At 53.7% G+C, this 27,429-nt stretch overlaps 7 protein-coding genes across 7 annotated transcripts; 5 read left to right on the forward strand and 2 right to left on the reverse strand.

Annotated features, from left to right (window-relative positions):
• Positions 1-141: 141 nt before the first annotated feature.
• Positions 142-1,844, forward strand: NCS57_00616900 (Non-specific serine/threonine protein kinase; the record flags this gene model as incomplete). The annotated part of the gene is made up of 2 exons (XM_053056065.1): positions 142-1,116; positions 1,164-1,844. 2 exons carry the CDS (start codon positions 142-144, stop codon positions 1,842-1,844), a joined length of 1,656 nt encoding a protein of 551 aa, XP_052915020.1.
• A 1,724-nt stretch (positions 1,845-3,568) lies between these two features.
• NCS57_00617000 (uncharacterized protein) lies at positions 3,569-5,014 on the forward strand (the record flags this gene model as incomplete). The annotated part of the gene is made up of 2 exons (XM_053056066.1): positions 3,569-4,053; positions 4,105-5,014. 2 exons carry the CDS (start codon positions 3,569-3,571, stop codon positions 5,012-5,014), a joined length of 1,395 nt encoding a protein of 464 aa, XP_052915021.1.
• Positions 5,015-5,284: 270 nt separating this feature from the next.
• Positions 5,285-5,839, reverse strand: NCS57_00617100 (uncharacterized protein; the record flags this gene model as incomplete). Its single annotated transcript, XM_053056067.1, has 3 exons — positions 5,712-5,839; positions 5,389-5,662; positions 5,285-5,326 (listed from the first exon to the last, which is right to left on the reverse strand). Exons 1-3 carry the CDS (start codon positions 5,726-5,728, stop codon positions 5,285-5,287), a joined length of 333 nt encoding a protein of 110 aa, XP_052915022.1. The 5' UTR covers positions 5,729-5,839.
• Positions 5,840-6,118: 279 nt separating this feature from the next.
• Positions 6,119-7,196, forward strand: NCS57_00617200 (Pinin-SDK-memA domain-containing protein; the record flags this gene model as incomplete). The annotated part of the gene is made up of 4 exons (XM_053056068.1): positions 6,119-6,135; positions 6,190-6,676; positions 6,736-6,804; positions 6,852-7,196. 4 exons carry the CDS (start codon positions 6,119-6,121, stop codon positions 7,194-7,196), a joined length of 918 nt encoding a protein of 305 aa, XP_052915023.1.
• Positions 7,197-8,095: 899 nt separating this feature from the next.
• On the forward strand, positions 8,096-9,118 carry NCS57_00617300 (AB hydrolase-1 domain-containing protein; the record flags this gene model as incomplete). Its single annotated transcript, XM_053056069.1, has 1 exon — positions 8,096-9,118. The coding sequence occupies one exon, from the start codon at positions 8,096-8,098 to the stop codon at positions 9,116-9,118; it is 1,023 nt and encodes a 340-aa protein (XP_052915024.1).
• A 1,945-nt stretch (positions 9,119-11,063) lies between these two features.
• On the forward strand, positions 11,064-15,242 carry NCS57_00617400 (Phospholipid-transporting ATPase; the record flags this gene model as incomplete). The annotated part of the gene is made up of 3 exons (XM_053056070.1): positions 11,064-14,294; positions 14,345-15,012; positions 15,062-15,242. 3 exons carry the CDS (start codon positions 11,064-11,066, stop codon positions 15,240-15,242), a joined length of 4,080 nt encoding a protein of 1,359 aa, XP_052915025.1.
• A 3,263-nt stretch (positions 15,243-18,505) lies between these two features.
• On the reverse strand, positions 18,506-19,586 carry NCS57_00617500 (uncharacterized protein; the record flags this gene model as incomplete). Its single annotated transcript, XM_053056071.1, has 3 exons — positions 18,506-19,016; positions 19,093-19,152; positions 19,372-19,586. 3 exons carry the CDS (start codon positions 19,584-19,586, stop codon positions 18,506-18,508), a joined length of 786 nt encoding a protein of 261 aa, XP_052915026.1.
• Positions 19,587-27,429: the final 7,843 nt, after the last annotated feature.

Raw genomic sequence — 27,429 nt, forward strand, 5'->3', positions numbered from 1 at the left:
TCCAGGGGAGGTAGGGGAGAGAAAAATGGGTCCTGTTCCCCTGCCAACGCCTCGTGACCTCATTCGAGATGACTTTCATGATGCCCAAAGAGCCATTGAGAGAGAACTAAAGCTCTCAGCCGCTTTACAACAAAAGTAAAGATGTCGCGAAACACTACAACACGAAAATATGGCAAGCAATCGAAGCGCTCAAAGGCCGAGCGCCTGTTCGCCGAGCTACCTCAGAGCCCAATACGGACGAAACCAGCACAGAGGCACGATGAAGACTCATTATCCTTACTGACGGAGAAAATATCGTCAATTAAAATCGACAAGGAAAAACCTCCCACCGCGAAAGCGCGGAGGTCGAAAAAACAGCCGCCTCCCATCGAGACACCTGATGTTGAGGTTGCTCCCCCAGAACCGGATAAGCCACTTGGGGAACCAAAAGAAGATTCTTCACAAGTCGAAGAGCCACCCTTGGATACGACAAAAGAAGAAGAAGTAGAACCACCAACAAAGCCCTTAGAAGTCGAACAAGCTCCGGTAGAAGTTGTTGAGGATGCCACCCAAGAAGTTCAAGAGCCACCACTCCGAACTCTGACCTGGGACGACGTCTGTCCGCCAGGTGATAAGATCGACAAAATTGCCGAAGCATCTTATGCCGAAGTCTATCGTGTCAGAAATGACCGAGGAACAAGCATTATTAAGGTTATACGCCTACCCTCACCCATTAAACCTCAGACCAAGGCCCAAGTGCGCTCCGGCCTTGTCGACGAAGAGCCTCATTCCGAAGAGGACATTCAGGGTGAACTTCAAATCTCGGAATGGTTGGCTGATATCCCAGGATTTGTGATATACAAGGAACGATATGTTGTTCAAGGGAAAACGACAAGGGAGCTGCTCGAAACACATCAATCGTTTCAGAAAAAGATGAAGCGACAAGACCCGGACAGGGCTCAGTTCTATCCTTCACCAAGTCGGTATTTGGACGACACGCGGTTTCTGGCTGTTGAGCTGGGCGATGCTGGGACGGCGCTCGAGGATTGGAACTTGACGACCGAGAGCCAGCTATGGGATATCTTTCTCCTGCAGGCCATTGCTCTAGCGAGAGCGGAGGATCTTGTCATGTTTGAGGTGAGTCGCCTTGAAAGCGGATGAGATCTCGTCGCTAACTAGAACAGCATCGCGACCTTCATGAGGGCAACCTATGCATCAGACAAGTCAAGTCGCCCAAGAAGATGGGCTCCCCATCAAAGGGCTTCTTTGGCTTCTCAGGCCTCGATATCACCATCCTGGACTATGGTTTATCACGAGGAGAAGACCTCTCCATTGACGATGCGAAACCTGTGGCTTACGATCTTGAAAAAGATCTCAGCATTTTCACAAGCACTCACGCCCCGCAATGCAAAGTCTATCGCCAAATGCGATCATTCCTACTTCGCGCAGACCGGACATGTCTCCCACCAGAAGCTCACAATACCCCATACGCCAAGGGCATAGATGGCCTGCTCTCTTGGGATGCCTATGCTCCTTATACCAACGTGCTGTGGCTGGCATACCTCTACAAGTACTTGACGGAGCATTTCGCCGGTGATAAGAAGGAGCTTGCAAGGTTCAAGAAGGAGACACGGGAGATGTGGAAATACCTAAACCCAGACGCTGATGAGAGCGTGCCGTGCTTTGGTTGCGCAGCAGATCTGGTCTGCTTTGCGGTCGAAGCTGGCTGGATGCGTCAGGAGCAGCTAAATGGGGCAGAGGAATCAATTGTTGAGCGCGAAGACAGCATCATTACGACTCGTGAGGAGCTGAGGGAGGAGACGCAAGAGAGGACACCACTGAGGAGATCAACACGGAAGCGATAATCGGCTGTTGACACCCGAATTGGTAATAGGAGCTGGATATTAGGGTTTCTTTCTGGATAAGGCGTTTGGAAGAGGCGATACCATATTCTTGGCCATCTAAATGCCATGGCAGTTTACAGCGAGTTTAGGAATAATAGCCGATTGGATATTACTTTTGCGCCGGCCCAAACCTACCATCTACACTTCGGAACTGGTGTGTTGTGCTCGAATGCCCTAATTAGGAAATATGTTGATGTTTTGGTCGTGAGATTGAAGTTTGGAGTCGCAAGTTCCGGGCCCGCTCCGCCGGAGAACCATCGGGTTTCGGATAAGAATGGCATCATTCGGGAACGTGTTGCTTTCATTTTGTTCCCCTCCCTTTGCTTTTTAAATCTTTTATCAGAGGCATTGTTGTTTTTTTGGTTGTTGCTGAGGGAGTAAGCGTTAGCGCGGAGAGCAGCTCGTGACGAGTTGCCGGGAAGAAGTCCGCCGAAGCCGCAACTCAACGACGCGCCAAACTAGCGGTGTTGATGGACTCGGCTCCCTTTGAGGCTTGGCTAGGCAATGGATGGGTCACGGTCTCGTTCCGACGCTCTAGAAGGCAACCACGCATGTTTTTATTGTGCTGTGGCCGGCTGATTTAGACAACGGAGGAGAAGCAAAACACAGGAAGGTCGTTGGAAAATGGCACGCGAATGTAGGTCATTGGACCTGATGGGAAATGAAGATGTAACGGGTGCACCAACGAGTGTTATTCACAGGCATTCCCCAGGTTTCCGGACTAGTCCCCTCACGGACCGGGCATGCGATGGGGGATGGAGGATCGGTGAGGCCTTGGACTGGAGCCGAGGCAGTTCAGATGGATACGGAGGAGGTTGGCGGATGATGGCTGGGATAATGAATAAACAGAGAGAAGATGTATTGTATGAAGGTATCCTCGAGATCAAGCAATGAATGTGCTATACTACACGGAATAGAAGATCATAGATTTCCGACCAGATGCCACATCTCACAACAGCCATGGACGGCCTCCACATCGGCCACGGTTCCGTCCCCGTTGTCGGCTTCAGCGCCTCACTCTCACTGAAGAGAAGACGTGGACGGCTGGAAATTAAGCACGACCCCCCGCCCGGACCAACCCGAGTTGACATTGTCGAAAGGTGCCGAGGCTAAAATCACCTGGAAGGCCGAGAGAAACGGGGGCACCTGCGCTACTGTACTGGGGACGGCACCACCTGCAGTGGCTTCCTTTTTTTCTTCTTGCTTGGTTGGTTGGATTCAACTTCCCATCTTGGCTTGGATGAGCTGTGCTGCTGTTCCTGCCGCATGCCTGCTTCTGCTCCTCCTGCAAACCACATGTCACGGCCGCCAGCTCCAAAGTGACTTGGCTCCGTCCTTTTCAATCATCTTCGGCCCCGACGCGTGCGCCGATGCAAATTTCCCTTTTCCCTCTTGACCCTGTATTCCCTTTTATCATCCCGTCGTCGCTCAATTGAACCATGAATCTGGGGTGATCTCCATCTGCTCTGCTCACACTCGCCATTTCTCTCCTGTCCCCATCTCCGTTCGTACCGACCGCCCCCCTTCAGCTCGTCACCCGACCTCGGTACCTTCAAAGTCAACAATCGGCATCACCGTTCATGTTGATGTTCAGCCTCGGGCTGTACTCGTTGTCGACTCTCTAGCTGCTTCCGCTGCTGCTGCTACTGTTGGTCTGATCTACTTCATCGCTCAGCTCCATCATCATGTCTGTCAACGGCCACCACACCGCATACAGCCCGACCTCCGTGTCGTCATCCGCGTCTCACGGTCTGTCCCACCACAACAATATCCTGACAGCATCAATCATCTCGTCCACCTCATCCCGGCATCCCTCAGCAATATCCAAAACCTACCGCCAAGCCTCGACGCTCTTCCTCACGCGTCGTCTTCCCGAAGCTCTAACAACTCTTCTCCCTCTCATAACTCCACCCGAAGCTATCGATGATGGCGAGCCTGCACCAGTCACACGTGCCTCAAGGACAACACGCGTCAAGGTCTGGAGCTTGTATCTGACCATCCTCAATGCCATCATCGAGTTGGAACCCGAGGAGGGCAAGGATGCCTTTGGAAACCAGGAGTGGAGAGCCTTGTGCACCAAGGTCCGGGAAGGAGAGATTTGGGACGAGGTCGCCAAGAATGGTTACCACGGCGTCGAGGGTGACGTCGATTCAGACGTTGTTATTAACTTGTAAATCTTGCTGGAATGTGCCCGTTTGAGACCTTTGGCTAACTGAGACAGGGCGACATTGCTGCTCGCACACGCTCGCGACCAGACCCTCAACCAGCACAAGCTCGAGGCTTACCTAGCCACCACAAACACCCCCGACCTCGACGTCGCGGGTCGGCTCGCCGAATCGCCGAGCTCGCGAATGTCCAATCGCTACCGCTCTCCAGCCAAAGGAGCGAGCGGCGCCGACACCCCCAGAGACCTCAACGCCCGTGTTAAGATCCTCGAGCTATACACATTACACGTACTCTTGCGAAACAATGAATGGGACTATGCCCGCGAGTTTATCAGCGCTAGCCCCGTCTTGGATGAAGAGCGTCGCGAAGCGTTCCTCCAGGCATTGCAAAGCCTCCATGAGGAGCAACAAGAGCATGAGAGGCTTGAGAAGGAGGAGCGTCAACGCCAGGAAGATGAGCTGCGGAAAGAGATTGAGGAAGCCAAGAGGCTACGTGCTGAGAATGAAGAGAAGGAGCGGAAGCGGATAGAGGAAGAGCGCGCAAAGCGCGAAGGGAGCGAAGTCGACTATGGAATCGACGAAACTCGAAGTCAAAGCGGGTCAACTCGGCCACGACATTCCAGAGCACCATCAACCGCATCCTCGAGACCAGCCAAGCCAGCTCGACCAGCGACAGCGAGGTCAAACGGCAAGGCCGTCGCGAATGGCAAGACCATCTCGCAGCCCCCTACACTTACCTCTCGTGCATCGATGGTTATCACACGGCTACGGGCCGTTATTGAGAACCTAGGGTCTACGCTCAACGCCAACCCCTCGCTCGTATTCAAACTGTTGGCGTTCATTATGGGTTTCATTCTCATGTTTGGCCATGCTGGCCTTCGTGAGCGGGCCAAGCGGATACTAGCGGCCTCTTGGAATAAGGTCAAGGCGACAGCTGGGATGGGAGTCAAGGTCAGCTATATCTGACCGCTTTCTACTGTTGTATTATTTAGTGTCCAGCCGTTATAAGGAGTTTTGGTATGGGACCTAGTATTTCAAAACCAGATATGATAATCACAGCTAAATTTTGTATCCTGTCATAAAGTCCAGAGACATGAATTGACCAACTTGATCCAAAAACCGCATTTTCCCATCCTTGATAACGCCCATAACCCCAGTGATGCCATGTTTAGAAGCTTGACTTGATTTTATCCATAAAACACCGCAATCCACGGCCCAACCCGGGCCACCGATTGGTTAATATTGCGTTGTACGATTCGTTTTCTTTTGGTAGAATAACTGGAGGACACACAAATCAGTAACCCGAGGTCTAATGATGACTTAAGAATCCTTCTACTCACATCTGTTCTGGAACTTCCAAGGTTTATAATCTTCGGACAGCCGTCGCGATCCTTCTCGAGGCGCGTGCACTCGAAGCAGTAAAAGGCATCCGAGATGCCCTCACCGCCGCACACGACGCACTTGTTCTGGTAGTTGCCGAAGCTGCACTCGTCGCAGATGCGCACAAGGGTCGTGGGCCGCACGTAAGAATCGCATACGGGGCATTTGCCGTCGCACTTATCGCAGAGGCGGCCGATGGCGATGCCGGCCTGCTTGCGGCACATGACGAGATCGCTGGAGAAAGGTCAGTTGAGTTGAGTTGGAGGGAGCGCGTTGAACTTACGGATGATGGCGAGACATGGTGATGAGCGCCGCGATGAATTTCACGAGAAATTGACAGGCCTCTTTGTTTGAGAAGTCTTGTGTTGGTGAATCAGAGACAAGAAGAGGGAGAGGTCGCAGAGCTTGTGGTTGAAGAGGTGAGTTTAGTGCTGGAGATTTCTCAGCCTTGCCGCGGTCTTCTGCCTGTTTCGAATGCGAGGGCCAATCAAGGCGCCACACTCCAGGCGGCGGAGGCGGGGCGCTTGTGGCTGGTGCCACTCTTGACGCCAGATTCCTCGACATTTGCTATTGTCCGTCCCACCTTCTTCAGCCTCGACAAGGGATCCATCAACCATCCATCCTCCTTATCTACGCCTCAACGTGATGCTCATATAATGCGATTTACTCAAATACGTGAGCATACCGAGAATGGCCACCGAAGCTGAGTACGTTAGACTCGAGATCTGTTGCCTCAGTACAGAGCGCTAACTATATCGCAGAGTTCGTTCATTGGACGATGTCCACCCCAATATCGACACCCATACAGATGCGCCAACCCATGACACACAAAATACCCCGGAGAAAGACCCCTTGAAGAGAAAGGCGTCGATCGATGAAGAAGAAGGCTCGGCAAAGCGCATCAGGCGTGATGATCATTTCCGGGAGGCCACTGACGAACGGCCAAGAAGAGGGTCATCACAAAATCGACGAGAGTCCCACGACAGCTCTGCAGCTATCGATGCTGATCGCCGTAGGTTGGCGACACAGGAGGAAAAGAAGCGCGGAAAGCGACTGTTTGGGGGACTCCTGAGCACCCTGAGTCAAACAACGGGCAGTTCACAACAGAAGCGTCGTCTGGAGATTGAACGACGGCAACAGGAGAGGCTCCAGAAACAGAAGCTCGAAGATGACAGGGCGCGCGACGAGAATAGGGCACGGCTCACCGGGATTCGGATGGCTGAGCAGATTGTTTTCGATGAGCAGGTGGTATGTCAGAGGCAGAAACTGAGTACGTGTTGGCATACAGGCGCTGACGCGGGATACAGATGCGGAACAAACACTCCAAGATGCTGGCAACGGCCCGGTACTTGCGGACAACGGCACATCCGCGAATAGTGAGTTGGGCGAAGGATTGACTCTTTGCTAGTGCTGACGATATTAGTATTATCTACCTTGGAAGCTTACAGAAGAGCAAGAAAACGAGATAGACAACCAAGTCGGGCAAGCCAAGGCGACAATAGCGCGGCAACTGGAAGCCTTCGCGGCCAGGAAAGAACGGCATGTAAAGGACAGCGGTCGAGACAGGCGATCGTCTTCTCCAGTCACAGCACCTGTTCCAGCACCCGCCAGCGAGGCTTCAGTCGACAAGGCGAGGAGTACGAACGGCTCAGAACATTCAGGGCGGGCTCCAGAGAAGGAGCATCATCATCACCATAACCATCACCATCATCATGATGAATCGGCAGATGTGTTGGAGGAGGCTGAAGAGGACATGGTGATTTACTAATCTGGGGTCGTTATATCATCTCGCCAGCCATGATTTAGCAGGATTATTCCCTATTTCTATTGCTGTTCTTCTGCAACCATTTGATGGGATGCAAGGTGTTCCAGCTTGGTATCATAAGATACATCTTTGATGCCGGAGAACGACGTGCATTTCACGGAAGTGGGCATCATGAGGGCGCTTCTACTTTGGGATTTATCATCAGCATCAGATACCAATTTGACTCGATACCGCGCTCAGTTCTCTTTGACCTTTCATTGGTGATCTCGGCGGTTCGCTCCCTCACTCACGACCGTGCTTTCGCCATGTGCTTGGCCATGGTCATGCAAGCAAGCGGGAACTACAATGCATGTTTCAGCGGGCGACGTCTCACCGACGTGACACGGCCAACAAAGTCGTCGCCGGGCCCGGGCCTGACGTCGCTATGGGGAAGTCTTGTCCGGCCGTGCCTCGGCACCTTGGACACCACCCCACCCTACAGGTTTTGGAGTCTTGGAGAGGAACCTAGGTCCGCGAAGTCCGAGGAACGTTGGGGACTTTGCGAGCTTGGATTGTTTCTTTGAACGGCCTTTTTGCGGTGAGTGATTAGTGAGCCCGTTTCTATTTGAGTTTTCCAGGTCGCATTGATGATCTTGAAGGGGCATCCTGGTTGCGAGTCGCGTCTCATAGGTGAGAGATGGAGTCCATACAGACGGACAGAATCTATAAAGAGACGATGGCCCCGAGGTTGCAGACTGAACTGTTTTCTCTCCAAGCATAATCCAGTCTATAAATATTTGTTTAGTCCAACGTCGTGGACTACCTTTGTCGACATACAACTAACGACGTCATCATAGTTCACCAACCCACACAACTACACACCTCGCAATCTCGCAAACACACAGCCAACAACATATCCAGCCATGGCGCCTGATAAGCTTGCGCCAAATGACCCTCGAGTCAAGGCCGAGACGGCAGAGATCCGGGGCAAGACTTACAAGTACATTGTCGGAGAGCCTGAGAACACCCCCGTGGCAACCCTCGTTCTTGTCCACGGCTTCCCGGACCTTGGCTTCGGATGGCGTTACCAGGTTCCTTACTTCATGTCCTTGGGCTTCCGAGTTGTAGTCCCTGACATGCTGGGTTATGGCGGAACCGATGCGCCTGAGTCTCTGAAGGAATACACCTACAAGAATCTGGCGGCTGACATCAAGGAGCTGGCTCAGAAAATAGTTGGAGATGGACAAATCATCCTCGGCGGGCACGACTGGGGTGGTGCGCTCGTCTGGAGAATCGCCATGTGGCATCCCGAGCTGATCAAGGGCGTCTTCAGCGTCTGCACGCCTTACCACCCGCCATCCGAGACTTTCATCCCGCTCGACAAGATCATTGCCAGCGGCCACCTACTCAACTTTACCTACCAGCTCCAGTTTGCCGGCCCTGACGTCCAGGACCGCATCCAAGGAAAGGACAAGGTGCGCCAGTTCCTGAACGCCCTATACGGCGGCCGCGGGCCAAACGGAGAGTGGGGGTTCAGCACCAAGGATGGCATCCTGTTTGACAACCTCCCCCTCCTTGAGCGGTCGAGGCTACTGTCGGAGGAAGAGTTCGAGTACTACACAGAGCAGTACGCGGCACGGGGGAGCCCCGAGATGCGCGGCCCGCTGAACTGGTACCGGATGCGGGAGCTCAACCACGGAGACGAGGTCGAGATTGCCAAGGCGGGGCACAAGTTTGCGATGCCGGCGCTGTTCATCACGGCGACGGAGGATTCGGCACTGCCGCCGGCCATGTCCCTGGGAATGGACAAGAACTTCGACAACCTGACCCGAGGAGAGGTGAAGGCGTCTCACTGGGCGCTGTGGCAGGCGGCTGAGGATGTCAATGGGCAGATTGCCAAGTGGGCGGATGGGGTGCTCAACGGGGCATTGAAGGCATCTCTGTGAACGTGAGATACTGTAGGGATATGATTTGATGTACGATAATTGATAGCTTTTCAAGCATTGGCTCTCTTGCTCAGAATGAATGTGAATATTTGAGGTTGTTGGAATAAGTGGTGTGTTGGGCGCATGCCGGATGCGAGTTAGAATACGGCAAAGTTACCTGACTGCTGACGTATCGGAAAGAGTTTCCAACGATATATGTATTGATTTGACGTTATCAGATACTGACAAGGGAATTCTTGGCTGGTTTGGAGCAAAGCTTGCTCGACTAATACGGCGCTCCATTGCTGACATGGACAGGACCCCGATCCCAACCACTCGCCCTGTGCCTACATGACATGAGCTTACTTTGAGATGGTTGGTTTGCGAGCTTACTAGAGATCTAAGATGAAGAGAAAGCTTGGCCATGTTGGAAAAGCAATAGAAACGTCTGCCTGTCCATAAGAGGCATCCAGATATTTACCGTGACATTGGCAATGGATGGATCGAGGTAGTACGTTGTGAGGTGACGACGTCTCTCCCAGGGGCTTGGGGCGTTTCTGGTTTCCCATCCATCGAAGGAGGTACTTTTGGCCTTTACTGACAGTTAAACGAAGTAGCGTCACCAAGTAAAATTGCGTGACAGGGTACCTCGGGTGGATCCGATGAGGAAACGATCGATACATTGAAATGCTGGGACCCTCTCGTTCCCCTCCGCAATTACGTCCCCTGGCGTTTTCTTGCGTGGCGGGCTTTATTAGGGTGCTCTCCAATGCTGACGACCCTGGGATCCATGGCCACGAATAGCAACACATCCCATACGAACGACGAGATGCTCAGCCTGCCACCGCCGCTCAAGCCCCCTTTCAGCGGATGGATGTGTGGATGAATGAATGGAAACGAAGAGGACCAACTGCTGCGCGGGGTGGAATTGGAACATGATTCGGCCAGATCCTTGTAGTTGAAGTGGAATTGCTGCTGTTGATCCTCCTCTTGCTCCTATCCATATCCACCTCAGTTCATCCCTGAGTCCTTCCAGGGCCCTCCATTCCATATTCTAGCACTGTGAACCTGCGACGACGGCCTGTACCCTCTGGACAGTGACAGGACAGCCCGCCTGCAAATCTGACCGCGCCAGCCCCCCCCCCAAGAACCCGAAACTCTCATTCACCAATTCAATCCCATCCCACTGGCGACACCTAATCCCGCTCGTGTTGCATTGTGAAAATTTCTGTCCTCCTATTTTCCGATCAATTTCCCTTTTCAGCAAGCTTTGAAGATTATTGTAACAAACCAAGTCTTCCATTTTTTTTTTTTTTGTTACTGTCTGCTTCGCTACGCTTGCACTGAAACATCCAGCTCCCAGAGCTCTCCTGGCCAATCACCGCCTGCAAGCTGGCCACACCAAGTCCCTTGAGGCTCAGTCGACGTCCCACACCCGCCGCTGCACGGCCTCCAGTCGCTGGAGTCCAGAATCCGTCTTCGCCCCAAAGCTTGCGCCTGGTAAAAGGAGGCTGTGCTTTGTGCTGTGCGGTGCAGTGCAAGCCAACAACATCATCCGCATCCATCACATCGCAAAGAGTCGCAGCTAGACTGGACCTGTGCAAAGTGTGCTCAGCGTGTCCGAGTACTGCTGACGGGACCTACCCTGACCTGACATCCACCCACTGAGAGCAAACCACAGACACCGCGACAGGGGCGCCTCCATTCGTTGCTTTGATCCATCCCATCCATCGACTGCCGTCAGCTTTGTTGCTTGGCATCCTTCCGCACTGCCCGACCTCCATCCTTCACAGCCAGCGCAGCGCAGCGACACCACTGCATCCGCCAACCGACGTCACGAACATCCTTCCTCTCCTTCTCCTCCCACCGAATCGATTATCCCATCGCGAATAAACCGTCCCGACGATTCCGCATGCCGACCGTCGCTTTCGCGAACCGATAGTCTGACCCTGAATTGTCCGCCGCCATGGCTGGGCGACCGCCTGGAGGAGGCTTCGACGGAGGTTCCTCGAATAATAACGACAATCTCCTGCTCGACCTCGACAATGACCAACCCGTCTACAGCGGTGGTCAGCGCTCCACCCTCAATGATGACGACCTGATGCGATTTCACGAACAGAACCAAGATCCCCAAGGACGGACTTCGGTGTCCTACGATGACTTTGTCGGCGCTCGAGATGCGAACCGGCATGCAGCCTCAAGGCCTGCTGGCGGGTTGGACGTGCCCGGAGCGGGCTCGGGTAACAGCCCTTACCTGACACGGCAATACAGCCAGACGTCGGAGCTGGGTAACTACCAGCGCTACGCTGACGACTTTGACGATTATCCTGCCGATGGAGATTCATATTACCACCAGGGCAGCGCAAGAGCTGACGAGAGCACACCGGGCCTGGGCAGGAACACGGCGCGGAATAGGAACAGCGTCCTGAGCTTAGGCGGAGGCTTCTTTGGGAGGGTCAAGAACAAGCTGGGCATGGGCCAAGGATACTCGGAGATGGATCTGCCTCTGACGGAACCGGGCCATGAGCGAGGCGATTCTGTTGGTGGGAGCTCCCAGCAGCATCAAGCTCAGAAGAAGGGCTTCGACATGGGCAACTTCAAGTTTGGCTTTGGACGATCCAAGCCCGACCCCTCGACTCTGGGCCCCCGACTCATCTACCTCAACAACCCGCCCGCCAACGTTGCCAACAAGTACGTCGACAACCACATCTCGACGGCAAAGTACAACGTCGCGACCTTCCTCCCCAAGTTCCTGTTTGAACAATTCTCAAAATTCGCAAACATCTTCTTCTTGTTCACAGCCGCGCTTCAGCAGATTCCCAATCTGTCACCCACAAACCCGTACACAACCATTGCGCCCCTCATCGTGGTGCTCATCATCTCTGCCGTAAAGGAATTGGTGGAGGATTACCGGAGAAAACAAGCCGACAATGCTCTCAACACATCCAAGGCGCAGGTTCTCCGTGGCTCGACCTTCCAGGAGACGAAATGGATCAATGTTGCTGTTGGAGATATTATTAGAGTGGAATCGGAGGAGCCTTTCCCGGCCGATCTGGTTCTTCTCGCTAGTTCAGAACCCGAAGGCCTTTGCTACATTGAGACGGCCAACCTCGACGGTGAGACTAATCTCAAGATCAAGCAGGCCCTTCCAGAGACCTCCACCATGGTTTCGCCGAGCGAGCTCAGTAGGCTGGGCGGCCGAATCAAGTCGGAACAGCCCAACAGTAGCCTGTACACATACGAGGCGACCTTGACGATGCAGACCGGTGGGGGAGAGAAGGAGCTTGCTCTTAACCCGGAACAACTACTTCTGAGAGGCGCTACACTGCGAAATACGCCCTGGGTTCACGGCGTCGTTGTGTTTACCGGTCACGAGACGAAGCTTATGCGAAACGCCACGGCCGCTCCTATCAAGCGCACAAAGGTTGAGAGGAAACTGAACTGGCTGGTCCTGTTACTGGTTGGTATTCTGCTGGTGCTGAGTATCGTGAGTACCGTGGGAGACTTGGTTCAGCGAAAGGTGGATGGCCCTGCGCTCCAATATCTTTACCTGGACTCAACAAGCACCGCTGCAGATGTCGTCAAGACGTTCTTCAAAGACATGGTCACATACTGGGTCCTGTTTTCAGCTTTGGTTCCCATCTCGCTCTTCGTCACTGTGGAGCTGGTCAAGTACTGGCATGGAATTCTCATCAACGATGATCTGGACATGTACTACGACAAGACGGACACCCCTGCGACCTGTCGAACCTCGAGTTTGGTGGAAGAGCTTGGAATGGTCGAATATGTCTTTTCGGACAAGACGGGAACCCTTACTTGCAACCAGATGGAGTTTAAGCAGTGCTCGATTGCTGGTGTTCAATACGCCGACGACGTGCCCGAGGATCGCCGTCCAACCACGATAGACGGCGTCGAAGTTGGGCTTTTCGACTACAAAGCTCTCAAGTCCAATCTCAAGGACGGACACGAGACGGCGCCTGCCATCGATCACTTCCTGTCTCTGCTCGCAACCTGCCATACCGTCATTCCCGAGATGGACGAGAAGGGTAACATCAAATACCAGGCTGCATCTCCGGATGAAGGTGCTCTTGTTGCTGGTGCTGTAGAGCTTGGCTACAAGTTCACTGCTCGAAAGCCCAAGTCTGTTCTGATTGAGGCTAATGGCCAGGAATTCGAGTATGAGCTTCTTGCTGTGTGCGAATTCAACTCTACTCGAAAGCGAATGTCGACCATCTATCGATGCCCCGATGGCAAGATTCGATGCTACTGCAAGGGTGCTGACACGGTCATTCTGGAGCGTCTCAACGATCAAAATCCCCATGTCGAGGTTACTCTCCGACATCTCGAGGAGTATGCATCGGAAGGTCTGCGAACTCTGTGCTTGGCTATGCGAGAGGTGCCGGAACAGGAGTTCCAGGAGTGGTTCAAGATTTATGACGCGGCTCAGATGACGGTTGGAGGAAACCGTGCTGATGAGGTGGACAAGGCTTCTGAGATTATCGAGAAGGACTTTTTCCTTCTTGGCGCAACCGCCATCGAGGATCGACTCCAAGATGGTGTCCCTGAGACCATCCACACGCTGCAGCAGGCCAACATCAAGGTCTGGGTGTTGACCGGAGATCGACAAGAAACCGCCATCAACATTGGTATGAGTTGCAAGCTCCTCAGTGAGGACATGATGCTCTTGATCGTGAACGAAGAGACGGCAGCCGCCACGCGAGACAATATCCAGAAGAAGATGGACGCTATCCGGACACAAGGAGACGGCACAATCGAGACGGAAACCCTGGCTCTGATCATTGATGGAAAATCTCTCACGTATGCGCTCGAAAAGGATTTGGAAAAGCTCTTCTTGGATCTTGCCGTCATGTGCAAGGCCGTCATTTGCTGCCGTGTGTCTCCCCTCCAGAAGGCGCTGGTTGTCAAGCTGGTCAAGAAGTATCAGAAGGAGTCGATTCTCCTCGCTATCGGAGACGGAGCAAACGACGTCTCGATGATTCAGGCTGCCCATATTGGTATTGGTATTAGTGGTGAGGAAGGTCTCCAAGCTGCGCGAAGTGCCGACGTGGCCATCGCTCAGTTCAGGTATCTTCGAAAGCTGCTTCTGGTGCACGGTGCTTGGAGTTATCAGCGTGTCAGTAAGACGATTCTGTTCTCGTTCTACAAGAACATTACCTTGTATATGACACAGTTCTGGGTAAGTCGAGATTTGAATGGAGGAGAGAGCATGGCTAACGTCTTATGCAGTACACATTCCAAAACGTCTTTTCTGGTCAGGTCATTTACGAATCTTGGACGTTGTCCTTCTACAACGTCTTCTACACTGTCCTACCACCTCTTGTGCTCGGTATCCTGGACCAGTTCATCTCGGCGCGTCTGCTCGATCGATATCCCCAGCTGTATGGCATGGGCCAGCAGAACTACTTTTTCAAGTTCAAGGTGTTCTCGCAGTGGATCGGCAACGCCATCTACCACTCGATCGTGCTCTACATCTGGGGTGAGCTCTTCTGGTACGGCGACCTCATCCTCGACGACGGAACGATTGCTGGGCACTGGGTCTGGGGTACGGCCCTATACGGCGCTGTCCTGCTCACCGTCCTCGGAAAGGCGGCCCTGGTCACCAGCAACTGGACCAAGTACCATGTCATTGCCATCCCCGGCAGCATGGCGTTCTGGTACCTCTTCATCGCCGTGTACGGTATCGTGGCGCCTATGGCAGGTGTCTCGAAGGAGTACCACGGTGTGGTGCCCAAGCTCTTTGCCAACCCCGTCTTCTGGCTCCAGACACTCAACCTGGCTGTCATGTGTCTGCTGCGTGACTTTGTGTGGAAGTATGCGAAGCGCATGTACAAGCCGCAAACATATCATCACATCCAGGAGATTCAAAAGTACAACATTCAAGATTATCGACCAAGGTATGTTGGAAGTATTCCTCTTGCGGTTACAGATGCTAACAAGGCACAGAATGGAACAATTCCAAAAAGCTATTCGCAAGGTGCGACAAGTACAGCGCATGCGCAAGCAGCGCGGATACGCCTTTTCGCAGGCAGACGAGAGTCAAACGCGTGTGCTCCAGGCATACGACACGACAAAGCATCGTGGACGATACGGAGAAATGGCCAGCTCAAGGCCATCCGGGAGGTAGACGCTAGCCCCAGCGCTGGGCGGGAGAGATAAGCTGGTGTGAATTGTGTATCAAAGGAGTCAAGTCTTCTGGCGCGGATGTTTTGGGAGGGGGGAGGGGTTCGTTTTTTGAGACTCCGTGATTATTGCGCGCATGACGAAATACAAACAATCCATTGGGAAACCTTTTTTATTATTATTACTCGGGGAGTTGGATGCTGCTTGGGTTGAAGCTGCTCAGGGGGTGGTGGCTTTTGTTTCTGCCTTGTATCAATGGCCATGCTTTTGGAGGGTTTGGTTTCCTGGCAGACTGAATTCCCACGATTCGTCTCCTTTGAGGAGGCATTATACTGTTAACTAGATCAAGCGATGACGGAGTGTATAGGCTCATGCCGTATGAAACTGGGAATTGACATGTATTGTGTTGCTTGTGTATTGTGTAGGATAGGTGTTGTTTCATGATGGGGGAATGTTGAATTGACTGTTCTTGACGAACCTTGCGATATATAGAAGCTTACTTTTGCGTATTCGCCATGCGGTGTTGGTTGATTATCGAGGTAGATTGCCAGTTAGCAGAGAAGAGACATGGCCATAACGAGGATGCACCATACTGCTTTACAATGTGACTTTGATGGTTTTGGGGTAATCAAGAGTCAAGATGGCAGAGACAGGCCGACAACGGAGTCGAAAGAACGAGACCAAGTACCCCGACACAGCCGGCCTCGAATAAAAGCCTCCCAAGGCATGAACCACAACCAGCCTAGACGAAAAAAGAGCCCTCCCGGTGCTAGACTAATAACGCAAGCAGATCTCTCTCGCACACGGACCAAAAACAAGGAGATCTGAGACATTGGGCAACCAACCTCCTCTACTCCGCGGACTTGGGGTTGATTCCAAGGAACAACTGCCGTCTTGAGGATCGTCACCCATAGCGTTCATTAGATAGATGTCGGTGAAGGGGGCAAAAGACGTAGGATCGACAGAGTAGTGATCTACTTTGTTTCCAGATACTCGGTATCACCAGACGAGAAAAAGAAAATGGTTGAGCTGATCACCGGCATGATGAATGATGCTCACATCCCCCACGCAAACGCAATGCAAGCACACATGCATCGTCTCCAAATCACGCGAACAATCACGCACTTTCTTCTTGTTCAGCTCTGAAACCCAGCCCCCATTAGATCACCAGGCCCCCCCTATTTTCCCTCAACTCACTTCACCCCCGGAACGCCTCGTGCTCGCTCACATGACGCCTCCCCCGCGTCCGCGCCCTCGAGGTGCATGCCGCCACGACGCAAGGAACTGGTCCTTTTTCTTGTCTGACAAGGTATGGGGGAAAAAAATGTTTCTCGCCTGCACATTTCCGTCCCTCCGTCATCTCCTTTCATCCCCCCTGTGGACTAGCAACAAGAGTCCGGGGTAAAGTAGCGGCAGGTTCGGGGGGCATGGGGGCGGGAATGCGGAATGCGGAAGGGTTTGTTGAAAATCTGGGGAAAATCCGGGGGTGGAAGGGAAAAAACATGGGGTCGGCGACGGTGATGGAGGGTGGCGGGCTGATTAACAGCAAGCGAGAGCAAGAGATGAGTGAGAGAATGAGGTAATCGTCGATGATGAATTATCGGTGTATCATGATGCTATGTTATGTTATGCTATGCTATGCTTCTAGGTATAATCTTGTTTGTATGTTTGTATATGTGTGTAAATGCGCTCAAAGAAACCTCCCATGCGTGTAAATCAATAATGCGTAACCCATAAGAGCGTCGGCATGACAGACAGATGCCTTTCGTCAATGATAGAAAATGCTTGAAATATGTTGCTGCTGACGCGCCACAAGAAAAGGCCATCAGTGAATGCCTCCCAGAGAAAAAAAAACCAATCAAGACAAGACAGATGACTCGTTCTCGTTCGTTGGTGTCTGTTGTGGGTGTGTGATGAGACAGGAAATGACCACCGGAGAAAGAGAAGAAGGATGAGGGGTGTGATTTGATGATCCATGCCAACGAGTCGAGTAGAGTTGTAACAAAGTACTCCGTAGTGCAGACAGGTAAGTATATGCGAAGAGCCCAACAAATTATACAGCCGCCGCCGAGATAACCACCCACCAGATGCTATGCTATGCTCATGCTAATTCTAATAAACAACATCATGCCGTGCCATGCCATGCAGTCGACCGCCCATCCATGCATGTCTGTGCCCATGAATGCCGCTCAAGCACCTAGGCGAGGTGGTATCCGTAGCTCAGGGGAAGAACAAGAGACCTTTCCCCAGGCCAAGGCCACCGTCGACTCCCACACTAGCTCGCGGCAGTGTCCAGGGAGGCATGACCTTGGAGCCTGGCCTGGCCTGTCTGCCCGGCTGCAAGAGCCAGACCAGGGGGCGGCAGAGTCTGTGTGACGGGATGCGTGTGTAGCCAGGGGACAGGCAGACGGACAGACAAGACCTGCAGAGCCAGAAGCGGGGGATCGCCAAACGAAATTACCGATGGCCCCCCGACAAGACAGACAGGCAGACAAGAAAAAAAGAATAATAATAGAAAGAAAAAATGACAAAAGTGCCGGCCAACTCCGCTCCAACATGATCATGGTGGAATGCTGATGATGCGAGATAAAAAAGAAAGAATAAAAATAAAAATAAAAAAAACACTTTTGAGCGCCGGGGAAGTGTCCCGTCAGCAAGAGAGCCCCTCCCAAGATACAACATGAACCACCAAAAACCAACCGAAACACACAAAAAGGAAGGAAAATTGTGGAATAAAAAAAACAAGCCCACTTCGAGCACCGCGTGCTGTGCTTCCTCCAGTGCCAAGTGGGAACTCGACAAAACTAGGAACCGGGAACTGGCAGCGCCATGTCTCGCTCCCTCCCAGATTGGACAGGCGAGCAAAGAAAGACAAGACAGGATAAGACAAGAGGACCCAGCAAGTAAGGGCCTTGGCTGAACCCCTGCTCGTACCTGTACCTGTACTTGAATGCAGTGCAGTGCAGCGCAGTGCAGTAACCCCGACTTGCAGACCCCGCAAAAGGGCCTGCAATCGTGATCAATCCTGCCCCGACCGCCTCGCCCAATCCCCGTCGCATGTCTGCCCGGCGCCGCGGTTGTGACACGCTCACCAACTGGCCTAGCCCCCCCGCAGGCCATCTCCCGCCATTCAGCTCGGCCTGTGCTACCACACCAGCCAGCCTGCTGCCAGCCTCACGGCGTTCACGCAGGCTGCCATGGCTGCGGATGACAGGCCCCGACTGACGGCTCAAGATGCCATACGTTGAAGCATGGTTCGCGTCCATCTCATCTGCCGACCATGGGTGTCACAAGCTCGATGCTCTTGGGTCGAGAGTAGGTGCCGGGGTGGCGTGAAGGAAGAGGCCGGTCCATTCCCGCCGAAGTCACATCGTAGGTGTATGCGCCGCTGCCCGCGCCGTAGTAGCCGCCGTCGTACGTTGAGGAAAAGTACGCCGCAGAAGGTCGCCCGTACGAGCTGTGCGGGCTGGTCGCTGCGCTGCGACTAAAAGGCCACAGGTTGGTCGAGCTGCCCGTCGGGGACGGAGGACTGGGCGGCCGGACGTTGAGGGACCGGAGCGCCGAGATGGCCGAAGTGTGTTGGTAAGCCGACGCTCCGGGCCCTGGGGTCGCCGGTGGGGAGCTTAGCAGCATGGAGCTGGGTCGCGAGGGCGATGCCCGCGGGATGATGTCCTTGGGCTCTGGGTTGCCCGCCGTGTAGAATGGATAGTTGACCGACGCGTAATGGCGGACCGACGAGGCCGGTTGTGACGTCGAAGTCTGATCAACCCTTCGACAACTGCAGCAGCCATAATTAGCATCGTCCGGGACTCACGGGGGATCGAGGTCCACCGCTGAGTGGGTTCGTAACCTACCTGTCAGAGCAGTACAGGAACATGTCATCGCGAGGGATGAATTGCTTTTCGCACGTCATGCTATCGTATCGTCAGCAAACTCACTCATTGGAGGGGTTTCTAGAACGAATCCCGTCGCCCTCCGGCCCTCGGGTTCTCTCTGACGCCAGGGGCTGTGCTTGGTTCCTGAGCATGACAGCATTGCAACTGCCAGGGCAAAAAGCAAGGAACCCTCAAAGGATGAACCCGATCCGGAAAGTCGACGAGGAGGAAAATTCTCTGGGATGACGTGAGACGTACCAGAACTGCGGGAAGCTCTCCCTCTCGTCTTCCCAAGACTCTGTCCGCTCTCGTTCACGTTCGCGCTGGCTTCGGCCGAGTTTCTGCGGAGTGTGTCGCCGAGTCATGACGGGCCGCTTATACTTTGAAGGGTCGGTCGCTGTGACAGTCTTTCGCACGTCTGTTGATGATGTGTTGGGGAGGCCGTGACCAGACTTTTTCCGGCTGTGATGCATTGTGTGTGTGTGTATGTGTGTGTGAAAGTGTTGAGGAAGAGAAGAAGAGAGAGGCTGATAGAGGACGACACCTCAATCGAGAGGGGGGGAAGGGTGATATGATATGAGGCCCGGTGAAGGATAGCCGACGAGAAGGGTCGACAAGGTACTTGGCTTGGTACCGCCTGTAAACCAGTGGACGGTACCAAATTTTAGGGCAATTGGAGCCGCTGGGGTCGGGTGGGAAACCGCCTCTCCAGTAACGGATGGTTCGACTGCGGGGGGGCCCTTATCGTGGGCACTAGGCTGCAGATTTCCCCTTTCTCCCTGATTTGATCAAAGAAGGGAGCACGGGGGAACAAAGAAATGGTTGCAAAAAATTTTTCTTGTCCTTGTCCGTGTCTGGAACAATTCGAGAATTGTGTGATACCAGGGTAACTCGGGGTGGCAAATTGTGGTCGGGGCCGCGTGCAGGGACGACAGGACAACAAATTCCCCGAGAACGGTTGCGGATCGAGACGGACGGGTAGAAAAGATGTTGGACTGATTGATCCTCAAAGTAGAGATATGATAGTCGGACAAAAAGTTTTAGTAATAAACGTAGGGCAAGATTCGTTCGGCGAGATATCCCAGATGGGCGAGTAAAAGACGGGATCGTCGCACGGGTTGTTTTAGGCTCAATAACGACTTGGGGAAGCCCCAGTGGGTGATCTTTTTTAAACTCCCGAATCTCGATGAGTGAAAAATTCCTTCACAATGAATCCACTTCACGAGAGACAGACTCGACTTTGCGTCACCGTTAAGGCACCACAGGCGAGAATAGAGATGCGCAAACGTGGAGACGAGGCTCAAGCTATGTCTGATTCGGCCGCCGTAAGAAGCGGTATGGACTGTTCAAGCGTCGAGTTGCAAGGACAATGCCAGGGACCAAAAGAGGCCGAACGTCCAAGTGTCGTGTAAGTCGAAATTTAGGCGACGGGGCCGAGTAGTAGTCGAAAGGGGCGCTCTTGTTAGCGCTGGCTGGTGTTGTTGGTTCGCTGGGGGAGCGTGGAGACAGGACAGGACGACAAGGTTCGAAGGTACTGTAGCGAGGGAGGAGAGGAAAGAGGAATTGTCTCTGTTGTATGCCTCTGGTGATGGTGATAGCGGTACGCAATCGTCGTTCTGGATGATTCAATGCAACCAGAGTCAAGGCAGGCGAAGTCGGGGCACGCGAGTCTTAAGTATCAAGCTGGGGCACCTGTCAGTCACCTGGGATGGTGACTCGCTCGACAGGTTGTCGTGATTGAGTGAGTGAGCGAGGAGCCGAAAGCGGAGATGGGACGCCCGCAACAAGTCAGCCAATGACCCGCCGCAATCGACACTGCGAGCTGCGACTATCGGATTGCGCGAGAGTGCTGGGACAGGGTTGGGCCGAGGATCCTCTCAGGGTGCCCAGTTGGTTGCTAGTCCTCTGACAAGGGGACTTGCAGGGTCGCGGCAGGGACTGGTCCCAACAACAGGCGGGAAACCTGCAATTATGGGCTTGTCGAAAAGTCGGAGACTTCTTGTGACCCTTTTTTCGGTGGATTGGGATCCCGCTGGGGATTCGTTGCTCTACAGTGGCGTGGTGTGGAGAGGATGTGTCAGTTGGGATGCAGAAACGGAAACGTGAGGCCTTGGTGCTTGAGCGTGAGCGGCTGGCCAGTGTGTCGGTAGACGCGTGCGTATGTCAAGGGCGTCGATTGTGAGGGTGAGGGTGTCTCAAGCTGACTGATACGATGTCCGCAGACGTCGTCACGCTATCAACAGGCTGATTCCTGAGCCATCAACGAGTGAGAGAAGGCAGCAGCAGTGTGCGGACAGGCTGGAGATTGTCTATAATGAATGGTAACTGGTTCTTTCGAGACGATGCAATAGCAACAGTGCTCAGCCCAAGAGTGAGTGGGAAGAGGACGGATGATATCAAGGTTGAAAAGGTGAGGATGGAGTAGGTAGCTTGACCACAGACCAACCACCTTGAACCTGTACGGGGTCTGGGGAATGGGGGTCTCTTTTGTATCTTGGACCTGGGACTCGCAACCGTGATAGATAGCGATCCATCCTGATACGCGTGCGGCACCAGGGTTGCATTATCAGACGTGCGAACCAGGTACACGTCGATGCGAACTTGAGCAACAAGGGGACCTTTGGGATACCTGGCGTCCCTAGCGCAGCTACGGCACATGATAGCGTCGCTCGGACACGATGGTGTTTGGAGGGGAATCGAAGAGACGTATCTCGTCATCATCATGTCTGCGAATGAGCACCGTACGCACCGTACCGCACCGTGACTTGCGCAAGCTCCGAGGAGAGCAAGAGCATGATCCCTTGGAATCTAGCTGCGCCGTGCAGCCGCGTATCAGCAGCGACCGCAGCCAGCGAGCAGCAGCTCGTGCATGTTCCTCTCCGCTCATCCCGATCGGAGCTAGAGGATATGGATGGATCACGGAACGGACGAATGTCAGGGACGCATCCACCGGCCATCGGGGTGTGGATTGGAGGTTCAGTACATTGTAGGAGGGGGTGTGCATCTCTGTTGATGATCTCCAAGGGTCCAGGTGTGATGGATGGATGGGAAACCAAACCTGTGTGTGGGTTCGCCCCGAGGATGGAGCTCCCAAGACCGGGAAGAGATGGCCTCAAGGGTCGCCCGCCAAAAGTCTTGGTTGATTTGATAGTGGTGGTTTGGTCTGTCATCATTCATGCCATGGTGTAGGTGTTGTAAGGTGGGCAGGTGACGATGGGACGCGGTGCTCTGTCGCAATGCCTCTTTGGTGACGATGCAGGAGCAGCCACCATCGCGCCTGCCTACAGAGTGCCTAGCTCCAGCGACTAGCAATCAAGGTAGGGACCCCTCCATCTGCCGCCCGTGGCCCACCCGAGGAGGCACTGGGCACTGGGGGCGCCTGCTTTCTCCACCGGGGCGCGCCTGCCTGGGGGGACCTGCTGCTGCTTGCTGCTGCTTGCTGGCCGCCGCCGTCAGGCACAGGGAAGAAGGAAGGAGGGGCCGCTGTATGGAAGTCACTGAGAAGCACCTGCCCTGAGGTTTTAGCGGCCCTGGAATGGAAGTCTACCTGGTACCTTGGGTACCTCCTGCCAACTGCCAACCAGCGGTGGTCGTCTCATCCACCCCGCCGAGCACGTTTCGCCGTCTTGCGGTGCGTGTTGCTGGCTTACTCTTGCGTCTTTGCGACGCCATTACGCAACAAAAGTCAGTTTCTGGCAACCAGGGGTGCCATCGTTTCAATGGATTGATCTTTGCACACCGTCTCTTTCTCAACCGGGTTCCAGTTCTCTTCCAATGTTTCTCCCGAAAGCTTCGTCTGCGGGCCGTCACATTCTTGTTCCTGTGTGTGTGTGTGTGTGCGTTGTGCCTGTGTGTGTGCGGGAAGCAAAGGCCGCTAACTCGGGAAAAAAAAGGGTGTGGTTGACAAGTGTGTTACTATGATGTGCATCATCGTTTGCAGACCCAGACCTTGATATCCAGTTGGTAGTGCACGCGAAGGGGGAAGAAAAAGTCCGAGGAAGAAGAAAGGAAAGAGAACAGAACAGAGGTCGTACGGGGCCTATCAAACCAGCCCCGTGGGCAACTGATTCACCCGTAGCCGCATAGGCACCACATGGGAGGGACGGATGGGGCGGGGATTTTTTCCGCTTTGTTGACGATGATCCATGTGGATTGCTTGGAATGAATGGAGGTGAAGGACAGGACAAAGATGGGGATACATGATGTGTAGATTGCGTACGAGGTTGCTCCCAAGATCCATCAATCCTTGAGCCCATGTGGATGAGCCCGTGCCCGAGTGCATGAGTTTTCCTGGACAGACAATGGATGCAATATCCAGCCAAACCCACAGATTTCAAGCCTCCATCACCAAATCTCCACCGTCAACAAATTCCCACCAGCATGCCTACAGTAATGTACCTAGCTGGCCAGCCTAGCAACGCGGACGACGTGCGTACCTCCGGGACGGTCGACGCACCGCGTGTCCGGTCACGGCCGCAGCGAGCGACTGCCGACTGGATTGACTGACTCCGGACATTACATCACCGCACATATGGGGTGCCCCCTCTCCAAGCCCATTGTCCTTCTCATGACAACTACTCCGCTACTTTGTAGTTACGGTGTCACTCCGTCCAGGACAAGAACCGAGGTGGGGTTCGGTTCCTTTTCTCTCTTCCCTCTGGAGCAAGGGTTCTCTATCTCTGGTCGTATCTCAATCCTCCATCGGATACGGTGGAAACCTTGTAGGAGTTCTTCCCCCTGACTCCGTTGAACATTGCCGACATGGCATGGGCATGGCAGCGGTTGAATTGGCTTGCGGGGCCGGTCCAAGCAAACCTCCCCGGCGATGGAGTCAAGTTGACACTGGAAGCGGGGAAGGGAAGGGAAACATTGGATCCGCCCATTGAAAGCGCCAACAGCTTTCGGCCCCAGAAAAGCCAAGCTCGCGACGCCATCGAGCGCCGGGCCGACGACGATGCAACTTGGGACTTGTTCAAGTGAAGCCCAACGATTCAGTTGAGTCAAGTGCCACCGACGACTCGCTTGTGTTTGTTGTTCTGGTCCCTTTTTTATCCTCGGTCCAACGGGCATGTCTGATTCGTTCCCCCGCTTGTGAATTCCCATCATCAATGAGCTGCGCTGCACCCTGACGACAATCATTCATGGTCAAGGCCAGAGGATAAAGGGCATCAGGGTCGCGGGCGCGTGGGAGCCAGCGTGGGGGTTCCCATCCCAATGCCAATTGCACCCACACCTCCTCTTTGCTTTGTGTCTGGGGTTCCATCAGCTCCCCTGTGTTGCGTTTCGAGCAGTTATTTCCGTCCGTCCAGTCTGATTCGGCTGGCTCGCGTCCAAATCTGGGGCAGATGACAGGAATGGCCTGATGAGAGGAGAAAGGGACGACTGCAACTGTCATGACTATCAAAAGGCGGGCTTCCGTACAGTTTGTGATGTGTCTGAAACACTGCGACGATAATGCGCCCAGAATGACCCTTCCAATGTGCAGGGTCTGTTTCTCTCTGCTCTTGACGCCGTCTCAAACCTGGCGGTTTGAGCCTTGTCCGTGTGTCTGTCTGTCCATGAGGGTTGAGGACGACCCTCCATCAAGGTCCGGGAGCTACCTAAATGTCATTGACTCTAGCTTCTAATTCGTCCTCCCTTGAACTCTTTTCAATCTGCCAATTCCCCGTCCCCGTCCCCGTCCCCCGTCCGGCTCATGTAGGGACCCGTCGGGGTTCTCGCTTCAAGTTGGAAGGCCTCCACTTGCGGCTCAGCAACAGCCCACGAACTCGGGTTGCGGAGCCTCTCTTGTCGACAAAGAAGAAAAGAAAACAGAAATTTTCATAACGGTTCCGAAAGTAGCTTGAATCCAGGGGTTTTCCCTGAGGCCAGTCCTCTAGATCCATGATCCTAGAGCTCGTGGCCATGGCTTCAGTCACATCATCTGTGCTCACGGGCCAATCGTTCTCGCACGCTTGGTCGGGTTCGCTTATTTCACCATCGAAGGGATGGCCCTCGTCTGACTGACTCGGATATCTTCGGTGTAAAAGCCCTCCAGTGACGATCCAGGGCCAATCTTCAACACCACGCCCAGTGACGATGGTTTCGCCAGCTAACGGACCAAGACTGCCATCTCAGGCAAGGGCTGTGAGTCTGGGCCTGTTCCCTGCTGCCGAGAGGCCGGGCAGGCATGTACTCCAGGGTCTAGGTAGGCTAAGCTACGGATAGGGTCTGGGCGATTATCGTCAATATCTGGCTGGCAACCAGCATGAGGCCAAGATAAGGCCTCAAATGCGCTCTACGCGCCGGAATTTCACGACACCTCACCAACCGACAGCCGCAGAACCTGACCTATTCTCGCACAGTAAATGATGTGATGTCGTTTATTGATACGAGTATAGTCAGTCAATCAGTCAATGTGCGCTGGTAGTGGAGTTGACTCGCCTGATGCGTGCTTTCAGCATTCAACCCCTTGCCTTCGACGGCGTCAATATATGGATTAGACATCAAAAGAAGCAACATCTGTTTGATCCATCTTCCGTCCGCCCACTTCACACACGCATGTCGTGCATCACCTCAACGCCCACTCCCCACTCGATACTACCCTTCTTTCTCCCCTGCCTACACAGCGACCCTGAGATGCCCTCTCGCCACATCTCGCCATGCCCTCCCTCTGGCGTCGTCAAGAGAGATGTGCCTGGGAGAAACCACCTGACCCGTCGCGTGTGTTGTTCTAGACTAGAGGAAGAGGGGGTTGCACCGTTTTGCCTGCCCTGAGCGAACGGCAGATGCTGCAGATGTTGTGTCGTGTCGTGTCAGATGCATCAAACCTTCCGTTTCGATACTGTGCTTCTACGGCTGAGCAGCTCAGCTTATCGCGACCGAGGCCATCCAATATCTTATCCAGACACCCCCGTCCATGCCAATGTCCATGTTAATGCCCGGTTCAATCTCTAGCTGGAGCTCTCCCCTCCGGGTAAACAACCTCGTGATCGCTTATCTCCCTCTCGATTCAGTCTCCAGCATGCCTCGTCTGTGCTTATTGCCTGCCCGATGATTTGATTATCTGGCTGATCTCCTTTCCCCCTCCACACCACACCAACTGATATCTTGCCGCCCCCATCTTGACTCCACGCTCGGCGATCAAGGGACCAAAAAGCAAGAGCACGCGCCACGGCCGAACTCAATGGGGTAAACCAGTCGATCCATCCATCGGTCGTTGCTTAACTAAACCGCCGCGTGTTCGACTACCTATCCTATCGCCGAAGATTCCCGAGACCGAACCCAGATCGACATGTTCATCGTTGAATCGTCTCTTTGGCGAGTCGTCATCGTCAGCGTTGAACTCGGCAGTTGTCTAGATCCTCAGCTAGTCAATCCCATCATCAACTCCCCACGCTGACGTCTCTGATCATTCTGCCTCGTCACACCACTCGCTGCCTGCATTCACTCACCTCGAGACGCAGCCTTGCGGGTACCGCGGCCTTACCCCAGAGACACGAATCCCCTCAGAAACGGCCAATCCCCACAGCCAAGACCCAGAGACGATGGCATCATCCCCGGCGGCTCTGTTGACGTCTATATCCTGGGCGTGGAGCCGCATCGCGTCAGTTGAATGTGCTATGGCGATTTGACACTAGCAGCCGACTACAGGGTTACGATGCTCAGATTGACGCCAACATAAAACTCGTAGCAATTCTAGGCTTTTATGGGGTGATGACATGAAAATTGACTCAAAACTTTGCAGCTGAGAGATCTCCTCGCCTCGTCATCAAGTCAAGCAATGGTGTCAATAACTCAACAACGACGTAACCTTTCGACAAGGACACCACCCTATCCTATACGCCTGCAGTGCCTGGCGGCAATGTCACCCCAACTCAAGAGTTGACGTTCTACCTTTTTCGCTCGTATTTCGCAATTGTTCCTGCAGTTCATGCAACCCATACCCTACATCTCCTCGGACCTCCGGGACCTGTGTCACCTCAAGAGTGAGAAATGACAAGAAGACTTGCAGGCGGTGAATGATTGATGGGAATATCTCGAACTGGGCCATGTCTCCTTTGATCTTCGCTACGTGCTAGCAAATATGATCCAGGCAGTGTTATCATCATTGCGTTGAACACTCTATCCTGCTGCTAGTCTCTATTAGACTGGATGAGTTGGGAGTGGAAGATAGCCACCACTCATGCTTATGGTCACACAAGTGATTAGGCACGAGACCATAGCTCACGGAGAGTCATGGTGACACGTTCCAGCCCTCCCCCCGGATGTTCTGACAGGGCAGCCACCCTCCAGGTCTTGAGCGGTGTCAACCTGATGCCTGGAAGTCGAGATTGG

The sequence above is a fragment of the Fusarium keratoplasticum genome, chromosome 4 (genome assembly GCF_025433545.1).
Source record: "Fusarium keratoplasticum isolate Fu6.1 chromosome 4, whole genome shotgun sequence".
Taxonomy (NCBI): Eukaryota; Fungi; Ascomycota; class Sordariomycetes; order Hypocreales; family Nectriaceae; genus Fusarium; species Fusarium keratoplasticum.